The sequence below is a fragment of the Trachemys scripta genome, chromosome 9 (assembly GCF_013100865.1).
Source record: "Trachemys scripta elegans isolate TJP31775 chromosome 9, CAS_Tse_1.0, whole genome shotgun sequence".
NCBI classification, from domain to species: domain Eukaryota; kingdom Metazoa; phylum Chordata; order Testudines; family Emydidae; genus Trachemys; species Trachemys scripta.
In genome coordinates, this window is record NC_048306.1 from 72,894,495 (window position 1) to 72,906,635 (window position 12,141).

The 12,141-nt window shown below is 41.8% G+C and overlaps 1 protein-coding gene across 1 annotated transcript in view; it reads right to left on the minus strand.

Moving 5' to 3' along the window:
* Positions 1-7,509: 7,509 nt before the first annotated feature.
* SLC9A9 (solute carrier family 9 member A9) overlaps positions 7,510-12,141 on the minus strand; it is a 332,485-nt gene continuing 327,853 nt past the window's right edge. Inside the window, exons 15-16 of the mRNA XM_034781731.1 lie at positions 9,910-10,015; positions 7,510-9,466 (exon numbers count right to left, since the gene is read on the minus strand). Coding sequence (XP_034637622.1) covers positions 9,245-9,466; positions 9,910-10,015 — 328 coding nt within the window. The 3' untranslated portion in view covers positions 7,510-9,244. The remainder of the gene's footprint in view (positions 9,467-9,909; positions 10,016-12,141) is intronic.

Here is a 12,141-nt window from a genome sequence, read left to right on the forward strand (position 1 = left end):
TTGTGTAGTTCCCACAATGTCCTAGGGACTGTGTAAATGTAAAGGAACCCCCCAAGGAGCTTGATAGCACACAATGTAACTTGTACGTGTGGATGCGGGGGTCAAAAGCCTTGTAACAGAGGTCTGGGGTGTGTTCTCCCATGGGGAGTTTTCTGGAATGGACCTGAATGCACCAAAGGGCAAATATTTTTAAAGCCCCCACACTCCCAAATGCTCTTCATGTATTATTGAGCCCCAGTGACAAATCATTTCCCGCAGCGATGGTTTAGTAATCAGGGCCGGCTCCAGGCACCTGCTGAGCAAGCTCGTGCTTGGGGTGGCAGATTCTATGGGGCGGCATTCCACCCAATCCTAAGGCGGCACGGCCGCTTTTTTTTGTTTGTTTGTTTTGTTCGCTGATCCGGCCACCCTGTAGGGGGCGGCGGCGCGGAGGAGGGGAGCGTCCTGCTGGGAGCAGGCTGTGTGCTCTGTCTGCCCCAGCCGGTGCCAGGTCTGTAGCAAGCCCGGCAGGGCAGCCCACGTCCTTCCCTGCCCGTCGACCGGAGCGGCATGGAGCCCTCCCGGCAGGCAGCGTGGCGGTTGGGGCCACGAGGCAAGCGCCCCACTGAAGCCCTGGCCGTCCCCGTTCTCTCTCCCCCCCGCTCTCTCCTCCTCCCCCCGCTAGGCGGGGCACATCTGCAGCGCAGGGAGTCCCCCTGCACCCTGGCTCCGGCTGCGTCGCAGGGTTTTTTTTTTTTTGCTTTGCCGTTCTGGCTGCCCCCGTTTTTTTTGTTTTGTTTTTGCTTGGGTCGGCAAAAAGCCAGAGCTGGCCCTGTTAGTAGTATCAATAAAAGGGTCTGAACTCCACCAGATATGGGGAAATGACCTCACACTTCTCTTCATGAGTTCCCACATACTCTAATCTCCTACTCAGGCTATTTAAATTTCAAAGATCAGCACCAGACCACAGCCACTCTCTACTAAAGTAGGTCAGAGTGAGAATTGACTGGTGCCAGGGCACCAATGACACTAATCAGTTCTCTGTTAAGAGTCTGAGTTGTAGCAGGTGCCAAGCCCCCACAGCCAGTCTTCAATTACTGGTAGAGTTAGTGGTGGTTAGGCCCTAAGCTGTCATTTGGGAACTGGTTGCAGGGGCCATGCAAACCATGCAGTTATAAAGCAGAGGTGAAAATTGTTACACACTACCCTGCTGGTACACTAGTTCATAAATTGAATGAATTTGCCTCAACCAAGCATCTTTTGCTCGTCCCCCATGTGGGAAGAGCACTCCACAAACCTCTCAAATCACCAGCAGCAGAGAACAGTCTGGAATGGACCAAGGCTGCAGCAGTGGCAGGACCAGCAGGTCACAGGTGGCAAGCCCCCTCCACCACTAACCCCCCCCCCCCGTTTTACAGCCTGTGTCTACTAGGACTTTGACCTCTCACCTAGGTTTAGAGCTCCCCCAGGGATCTATCTGAGGATTTTATACTGAGCACCTTCTAGGTCAAATCAATATCAATAGCTAGGACTCATAGACGTTAAGGCCAGAGGGGACCATCATGATCATCTTCTTTGACCACCTGCACGTTGCAGGCCACAGAACCTCACCCACCCCCTCCTATAATAGATCCCTAGCCTCTGGCTGAGTAACTGAAGTCCTCAATCTTGATTTAAAGACTTCAGGTTACAGGGAATCCACCATTTAGTCATTAGCGGGAAGTGGCGTGGGCGAGCGATGTGCTGGCTGTGGCTTCTCGCCACCCCCATTGGTCCGGGACGGCGAACCGCGGCCAGTGGGGGCCGCGATCGGCCGAACCTGCCGCATCAGCAGGTAAATAAAACTGGCCCGGCCCGCCAGGGTGCTTACCCTGGTGAGCCGCGTGCCAAACGTTGCCGACCCCTGGACTAGTGGGTGCCTCATGGGGATGTTGTTAAGCAGCAGGATTCTTGTGGCAGGTTGGGAGGAGAAAGAAGGAAGATTGAAGAAACTGATACCCTCAATGTGGTTCTCACACTTCCCCTGAAGATAGCAGGCTCAGGTCTTGTATACACTACAAATGCTTTGCTAGAATAGCTATATTGGCAGAGCCCCCTAGGATAGACACATCTTATGACAACCGAAGGAGTTTTTCTGTCAGTATAGTAATACCATGTCCTTCTGTCAGCATAGTTGCATATACGCTGGGGGGGTTGCCAACATAGCTGTGTTGGCTGCAGATATGATGCTGGTAAACCGTCAGTTCCAGCCAAGGCTGTAGGCATTAGCTCAAACGTGACAAGCTCATCGATGGAAACCAAACCAGTTCACCCGTATGTTTTGTTCAAAATAGGTATTAATGTTATAAGAATATATTTAGTGTTTAGACTCTATGAAATGCTTGTAAATTGCTGCATGCATTAATCTCAGTTATAATGTCTGCATTTCACTCTGTAAGAAAATATATAAGTTTTGCTTTATAACACCAAAAATGTTTGCTCTGAACTGGTGAACTCAGGTATGGGAATCATCTCCTCTGCCCTTTAAGGAGTCCCGTCAAGATTAAACAGGCCATTAAGGAACGTTGTGAAACAAAGGATTGGTGAATGGCCCTATCACCCTTTGGAAATGCTATGTGTAAGGGAGCAAGGCTCATAGACGAAGACCAAATGGAAAAGATAAGACAGGGTCACAAGAGAATTTTTCATCTCTTTGCTGTTTGAACTCTCAGAGAGCCAGAGACACTAAACTAAGGCAGAGATCTCCAGGTGTTACCTCTGGGTCTGTCCTGTAAGACATTTTGAACTGACAGATTACGACATCTCTGTCATCTTTAGAAATCTTAGATATAACTCATGTGTGTATTTTCCTGCTTAATTTAACCTGTAAATAACTCTCTTTTTCCTAGTTAATAAACCTTTAGATAGGTTATTAGACAATTGCCTCTAGACATTGTCTTTGGTATGAGATCTAAGAAACAAATTGATCTGGGATAAGTGACTGATCTCTTGGGACTGGGAACAACCTGAATACTTTGTAATTTTTGATATAAGTGACCATTTATCACTACGTCCAGCTTACCTGGGTAGAAAGATAGACTGGAGAGCCCAAGGGAACTGTGACTCCATTGTAAGACTGTTATAGTGATCCAGGAGTTCACATTTGTTACTGTGTTTGTGAAAGCTCTCAAGAGCTTTATAGCACATACCACCAGCTTGAGGTGTCTGCCTGCTTTTTGACAGTCTGCCCTGAGGTTGGCACTCATGGTAATGAGCCATTCCAGACAGTGTGACAGCAGGTGCGTTTTTTCCCCACACTCATGACTGACACAACTATGCTGACAAAACTTTGTAGTGTAGACCTGGCCTGGCATTGCTTCCACTGCTCCACTAATAGCCCTACATAAAAAGTAGCCTCTTAAATTTAGGTCTTTGTCTTCATTTGCTTTCAATCAGTCAGCCTACAGACTTCTGTTCTAGCTCCCCGTAGGCCTGTGGAGTTCCTAATGTTTTACAGGGATGGTGATCAGTGATACTGGTTTTTCAGCATTAGTGTTTTTTAGTAATGTTCTCAAACCAAATTCTTAGGTTGTCAAACTACTGGCAAATAATTCATTTGGGCTTTTAAGTTTGCAATCAATGCTGAATCCTTTGACCTCTTTTAGGTTGCTCATCTCTCTGGTATACAGATTCATTTTTCTCCATCATTCGTTTATTCCCCTTTGCCTTGTCTCTTTCTCATATTTTCAGTTCCAGTCAGCTGTGTATTCTAAAGCACTGGGTTATATTTAGTATATATTCTACCTCTGGTATAAGAAATCTCATTATGCTTATGGGATATTATTATCCTACTTGAACTCACTTGTGTATTACTTGTGTCAGGCAAGTGTAATGCCTAATATCACTGTGTGAGGTTTTCTTTTAGCGTTTAGCTCATTAGACATGCTGCTCACTCATTTGAAATCCTTATTGAATAAAGTAGCAGTAGTATTTTATTTATGTCCATCAGCCTTCATAGTAACATACATAGAAACAGACAGTTAAACAATAAGAACGATGTAGAACAGTGGCTCCAATATACATTAATTTATTCCCTATGGTTTCTAGCATCAGAATTTCAAACCTCATAAGGTCCACAAGGAGGGTGAAACTAATCTATCTTGCCCAGATTTGAAGCCATCTAGGGCCTGAAATGATGGTGGTCTCGTCTGTACCTAAGACCTGCTTTCTTCACTTGCTGGCTAGGTGAGTGAATATTGCCACCACTCTGATGATACTAAGGATTGCCTTTATTGGCAAGGAGACTTGATTCGTAAATAGCATCATTTCCACTCCATGGAGCATGTGCAGGGCTGTCAGCATCCAGAATCCACACTGGAGGGAGAAGATGGAGTCAGAGTAGTTCAGGGGATAAGAACTGGGTTGGGATGCTCATTACCTTCTCCCGAATCCCCGGGAAATTAGTTGGAATAATTAATACAGCCCTAGACTGTATCAATTTATTTGTGGATCTTCAAAGAGGGTCTGGGGCTGCCATGGCTGCTGGGGGAAGGTTCCAGCAATGCAGCTTCAATGAGGCCTTGATGGCAGGGAGGCCACCAAGGGCCAGAGCCAAAGTGTGTGTGTGGGTGGTGGGTATGGGTAGTCTTTACCATGGGGCAAACATTTCCTCATAGAAACATCTTGGTGTTGATGCTTTTCATTATTGGAAGCAACAACCTGGACCACTGACTGGTTCCACGTCGCTTTTGCATTGCTTCTCCTTACTTTCATGAAGAATTTGTTTTTCTACCACATTTAATCTGATGAACTATTTTGAGCCTGCTGGCTGGATCTGCTTTGCCAGACTGGTGAGGGAATATTTGCTCTTCTGACATTCAGTATCGAACCAGGCTCTCCTATCTCTTAATCCCTTGAAAGGGAGGAATGAAGCAGAAAAAAAACAGTATTATCTTGGCAGTCTTAGTTTGCTTTCATTTTGTACATAAACTGGCACTCATGTATTTGATCATGTTTCTGTTGTAAATTCATTTAAATATACCAAAAAGGGACAAAATTAGAAGAAAAAGTTTTCAAACAAAACATATTCAGGTATTTCAGCTAATCCCCTTGAAGGACAAAAACTGCCAAGGAAGCTAACAAAAGCTCTAGATCAACTCAATGTGAGCTAACTTCGTGAGGGGATTTCATTGGTTGAAAAGGTTCACTTTTAGGAACAAAACAAGGGGTTAACTCAACTCACTGGTTGATTCCTGTTTCCAAACAGAGAATTCTCTGGTTCTGAAAGAATTATTTATAAAATAAAAATGTTGACAAGCCCTTCACAGCTGACTAGCTGGGATTCATGTCTGTTGGGATTATACTGGTAGAGATGAGCTTGTGTTATTTTAGTTATTTAAAACTCACTGAAGTGGTTCATTGTAAGACTGTTTTTCATTTTGCTAATAGGAAATAGAGGAAAAAAGCTTTCTGTTTAGAAGCAGCACTTTTTGGTGATGCAGAATGTTAGTTTCTACTAATGTTCAGTTCTCAAGTGGCAAATTAATTTTTCTATCCCAGGCATTATCGGGATTTATGAAAACATAGGGGTAGCATTTCAAAAGTGCACGTGTGTGCACCTAACCTGTGCATGTGCACACTGTAATGCTTGTGCACCCCTGATGTGTATACAAATCAGGATTGTGTGTACGCTGAAGACTCAGTGACAGCTGCTGTCCATTAACTTTCAAAAATTAAAGAAATGCACTAAGGCATCAGTCTAACACAGCATATACTCAGGGTGTGAGTAGCCTATTGGCTTCAGTTGGCTTACATTTACGCACTCGGTTAAGTGCTTTGCTGGACTAAGGCCTGAAGTAGCTATTATGGAAAAGTCTAAGTTTGTTATGCAGAACAATGAGAATGTTTGTTCATAACAGCTTGCCCTAGGTTACCAGATGTTGCACTTCTCAGTGAATGTTATCACAGGAACCTGATAACTTTTAGTGCAGTTTCTTTTTGAACTGGGCTCTCCTTCACATCCAGGATCCATTCATGATACTTCTAAACCCTATCTAAACATGCGCTGCAGTTTAATATGGAATCCCAGTTATTGCTACTGGAAATAAAATAAGGGTTTAGTAACATAGCAGAATTCCAGACCACATCTTCTCTAGCATATTGACCTTAATATTGAGTATGCAGTCACTACATTGTGACTAGATATTTTATGTGTCATTTTCCAAGCAATGTTTTATTAGATTAGGTCAAACAGGAAAAATAGCTCCATATTTATCATGGTAGTGAATCACATGTTCAGTCAAGCACTGCATTAAACTAAGTAGTTTAAATGTTCAAAGTACGAATTGAATTATACCATAGAGGCCCTCTCTCACATCATTGTTTAAATTTTCATGTAGAATTACTAGACACTAGTTCCCAGTATCCCTTATGGCTGAATACAGTATATATCATCATGCTATGTATCAGTATTCCACCGGTACAAAGCATACTTTAAAATTAGGAAACAAGAAGGATTTAATAATGCAGTGGATAGCAATAGGTTATAGACCCTTTCACCACTACTAGAGATTTCTGGTAGCCCAACTCTGTAAAGCTAAAAGAATCTAATTTGGTGCTCTCAGTCAGTCTCAGTGGATAGGTGTCCACCCCACAAAACACTGATGTTCCTTTGTTGACAATCTCAGCACGAAGAGCAAGGACTGAATGGCCATGAAGATTGAACTACTTTTCACCCTAAAAAAGCAGTTATCCTTCCAAAGTAAGTCTGAAGGAATATTGGCATGATGGTGTGGAAAATCTTTCCCTACTGTACTAGTCTATGGTTCAGCAGAGGACATCAGCCTAGGGCTCTTAATGTATCCCACTTAATGAAACATGGACACAGCCACAATAAATAAAATGGGGAAGAAACGCAGAGGATGCTCCAGTAGGGGGGTGTATTTGAGAACAGAACATTTGGCAAAGAGAGTTTGAGTCACTTCCAGCTCTTGGGGAGGAGGAAAAAAGCTTAACACCTGCCTATTAATATTGCAAGGACTTAGTTATTTCCACCATACATCTAATCATCTCCAAACCTATCTGGAATTATTCTTTTCCAAGGAATACAAGGAGCATGGGGACACTTACACAGTACTTGTAAAGGTTGAAGGCAGTAGCCTTAGCTATTGAACTCATGACTGCACTACAATACCCACTATCATATGTATAATAACCCACTATATGTCACTAAATGTTCAGCTCTCCTCTATGTGCTTCTAGGTGCGCATGTCTCCTTGTGCTGTCAGCCCTGCCCACCTAGTGCCCCACAGTGCACAACTCCATCCTCCTTTGGGCCACTCAGGGCATAACACCATATTCCTCATTTCTTCTTTCTTCTCTATTCCTTCATGCATCCAGGGTACGCAGCTTCCTCCACTCTCCCTCAGCTAGATTTGTCAAGATGGGGAGTTGCAAACCCACCACTTTTCCTCGGGACGACCTAATATAGAATAGTCCCCACCCCCACATGGGGACTAACATCCTTTGAAGCCCCTTGATTAATGTTTTGGGGGGGGGGGAAGCCAATTTAAGCTTCTGATGTTTCCGAAAAGCGCATAGCACTCCTGTGTTAAATTTATGCTTAGAGCAGCTGGTCTAGTTTTAAATCCAACCAGCAATTAATTAGCCTGGAAAAGAATGACTAAAACTGGATTATATTTAAGTCTGTGTTTCAGTTTCCATCTGTGATGGAATCAAAACCCATTCAGCTTTATGATCATTCACGGTTTCATTGGGATGACTTGATTCCACACACACCCTCCCCCATGGCTTAGAAATGTCTTGCATCTGAAGAAGTGAGGTTCTTACCCACGAAAACTTATGCTCCCAATACTTCTGTTAGTCTTAAAGGTGCCACAGGACCCTCTGCTGCTTTTTGGTTAAGAATGACCTTGTTCAAAACTCGTGGTTCAGCTTTCATGGTAGGAACACTTTCAAGCAATATGATAAGCAACCTATGCTGCATCTGAGCTGAAACTCCTGTGCTGAGAAGATACAAAGCCAGACTTTAAATGTTAGAGACATGCCCCTGTGCGCATGCATTCGCAATACCCAATTTATATGTGCAAATGCCTGATACGGCCAGGTACATCATGATCCGTTAGGTGCATGACTGACCATGTGTGAATTCATATGCTGAATTTATGCAGACACAGCTGGTATTTCCATACCTAAATCTTTCTTTCATTTGTCTATCTAGGTTTTACCGTCTTACTTTTCACTGTAATATCTAAGTGCCAAATGTAAATGTGTGATCATGCACATCTTAAATCTTATCTTAAAAAGTAAACTCTTTTGCAGGAGAGTGTGTGTGTGTGTGTGTATATAATATATTATATACACACCCACACCCACACCCCACCACCACCACCAAACAAAATAAAGCCCAGCCCCCAAGAAGCTAAAATCAAAATACAAACTTGGAATGTTTTTACACAACAAAAAACATAAATTGTTCCCATCACGCAAGCTGTGTATAAAAACCTACTGCCAAGCTCTAGCAACAAATGCATTGTGGGATAAGTGTAATTGCTGTATGCCATAGTGATCATGATCAATCAGAATAATAATAAAAAGTTCCATTATTGATTTATTTAGCTTGAACAGCTAATATAGCAATGCCCAGTTTTTGTGTTCTGAATTAACCCTCTGCAGCTCAGGGTGTGAAACTTATTTTTGCTGAAGCATTCATTGGACTGACTCTAGAAAATGCCAAATGCTATAAGCATTAAGTGGGAGTCTTAAACATTTGTAAAGAGAAAGTAGCTGCCCAAAGTTTGCATTTGTACAAAAGAAATTTCCTCCTGTCCCATGGGTGATATGTCTGCCCAGGAGCAACTTATTACAAAGTTCTATTATCATCTGAGCATGATCGTGTTAATCAAATATCTCTCCTCCTCACCTGAATTAATTAACAAAGAGAACAACATTCAGAAGTCTGTGTGTTTATGTGTGTGTGAAGTACAATTGACGCTGTGAGTGCATCTGTAATATGCCTTTAGCAGACAGTGCCTTCAATTTCATTAATAAAAATTGCCACTGTCAAAACATTAAATTTAGTTGTATAGCATATATGGATGATGATGATCCTCATTTCTTCAGGCACCAGAAGATACATTTGACAAGGTTTGATTCTCTTCAATTTCTGCTTTTAATACATTTTCTAGCTTCTTACCAACACTCCCTCATACATGTGGCTTGTATTCCTTCATGTTCTGTGCATTTCTTATGATTACATTTGCACTGCTCATGCTAATGAATTCAACTGGGTTTGTGCTGGAGTGTGCTCCAACTGGAGTTCACATCCTCCTAATCCAAGGTCTCCTTCATGAATGTTTTCCTTGCCTGGAGTCTGGGGTGAGTCTATTCTGGCCTGTGCCGGCACTGGAACAGGATTGGGGTCTTCATAATTTATAGTCAGTTCATCATTATTCACGATACAGTCCATGTCATCATCCTTCAGCTGCTCCTGTGTTTTAAAAAGGAAAAGGGACCCTAATCAGTGACAACTTCCCAGAAACAAGCCTGATGGGATTCCATTTTAATATTTTCAGTGTTGATGATTAATATCAACTATTAAATACAGTGACCTCACTTTGATTTTTATCAATTTGAAGCAAGTGGCTGCCTCTAGTCTCCTGCTTCTGCGTACCATTGGAAGCCAGGCCTTAGGTATCTAAAGTAGGCCACCTGAAAACCCACAGCACTAATAATTAGTAGCCACTTTTGAAAATGTCGCCGTACTTTTTCACCCCTACGACACGACAGCCATATAGTGTCTAGCCTTGTTAAAGGCTTGATCCAAAGCCCAATGAAATCATGTAAATGCTTCCATTAACTACAGTGGGCTTTAGATCAGGTTCTAAATGCTATTCACAAAGTTTAATGCACACACAATATATATATACTTACTCCATATGCTCTAGGGCTAGTTAGCAGTCTGGCAATAGGATTACACCATTCAGGTAATGTTGTTGTAAGCGGTGGACCAGCATGGGTTAAAATGGGTTTCAGATATCTGTGAAGTCTGTTAAGGAATATAATATGCATATTGATGCTAACAAGTTTCTCTGTTAAAGTAGATAATTTTATAATAAAGCAGAAGATAATCATGCAAGTAAACGGAAATATAGGAGATGGCTTGTGTTTAGCCACCCACCAGTCCATTCATTCAGTCATCATCCACTTTAGATTAGTGTGTCTACAAAGCCATTTGCTGTTCAGAGCCTGTCAAATATGGCACCATACCAGCTTGAGGCAAGAGGGAATGGGAAGAGGGGAAACGTACAATAAGAGCTCCATATTTAGCATTTTCAGCTAATGCCTGTGATATTGGGAAAATGTTTCCTATGCGAAAGAATATACAAAACAATTTAAGATTCAGCTGTAAGAGCCACATTGCATAAAAGATCCAGTGACAGGGAGTTTTCTGTTTTATTGAAATGGCACACTCAGCTTTTTATAAAATCAATGCCTCTCTTCACCAGGCAAATGTATTTAATCAAACATTAAACTTCTTTATAGCTGGGGAGTAAGCATAATTTGTTTTCTGTAATGCTTTATTTTCGGTATTCAACACATTCATTTTACACTTCATACATCAATGCTCCTTTATATAAAATTATGTAAATAAGATTGTAACAGGCGTTTTCTATTGTATTGCTCCTGTCTTTCCAATCTTTTCATCCAAAAGTGCTTTATTGAGATAAAAGAAAAACCTGCTCATCTTTAGCAATTATATCGTCCTTATATCTGCCACTAAAGATTTTCCCAAGAGCACTTCAGGTTGACTTATTTCCTCTGCTACTTTTGCTCACAGTGTAATTTTCACTGTTTTATGGGAAGCCAGTTATAGGCTATTTTCTCTGCTGAGGAAAATTTCCTCTTCTGGATTGCTAGCTATTTTCTTTTGTTAAAGCTTCTAGGAAAGGAAAATAAAAGTAACAGATGTAAAACTACTGTCCATGAGCTCTATAGCAATAACATGGAAGTACTGAACAAACCACTGACAAAGTGTGTTTAGGTTAACTCTTTCAGTGCCTCAACTTCATTAGTTATTTGTTTAATACTTATAGGGTGTTCCACACTATATAACACATAAAGCACAGGCAGTCTATATTCTGAAGAACTTACAGGCTAAATAAAGCAGACTTAGAGATTTAGTCATATATTAATTGATTTTTAAAGCCAGAATGAACCATTCGATCATCTGGTCTGCTCTCCTGTATAACACAGGCTGTAGAATTTAACCCAGTTACCCCCATCTAACTTGTTCAGCTAAACCATATATGCCAGAAAGGCATCTAGTCTTGATTTGAATATATCAAGAGATGGAGAATCAACATTGGAACCTCAAAGGAAAGGGATGGCTAGGATTTTTTTTTAAATGTTAAGCTTCTTTTTCCTTTAGCAGGACGATCAGAGTTCTGTCCTCACTAGGACATTCTGAGAAGCCATGTTGTGAGGCATAGTAACAATTTGAATGCCCTTGTTTATTGTGTGATTGACTGTAGACTTTGAGAGGTAATTTATATTTTGCCTACAACAGCAAAATCCTTGGAGCTAGAAAAGGTGTCCACAGCTCTGAAATACTTGTTGGACAGCTCCCAGGGGACCTGCAGAAATACAGGCCCACATTAGGCCAGAGTGAACTATGGTTTTAAATTGAGTTTGGATTTTAGCATGAGTGATAGGCCCACAGTCTGCGTTTAAAATGAATGAAATTATGGGAAAGAAAAGTTGTTTGTGTTTAACTTGTATTGGTTAGGGTAGAATTGGTAAGGGTGCTTTGTCAGAGCTTTACTGTACCCCTCTGGAGTCACGCCATGATGGGGATGTGTCTCCTGGGCCTGCACCTCTTTGAAGTATTCTCCATATCTGCATTGTTTCTAGGGTATAAAATACAGGTGTATATGCATATGTGTATATTTTGGATGTAACCAACATTAAGTGGCTTTTGAGACTAACAAATGCTTGTGTGGAAATTGAGTCAGGGTAAACCTTAATCTTATTAGGAAAATTATTTCCAGCAGAGCCCTACAAAATCCTGTATATGGCCAGAGGGAGAGCTTCACCTTTTCCCTTATCAAAGAGTGATGGTTCTGGGCCTTAAGGCAAACACAGTTCCCCAAAGACAAAGAAGTA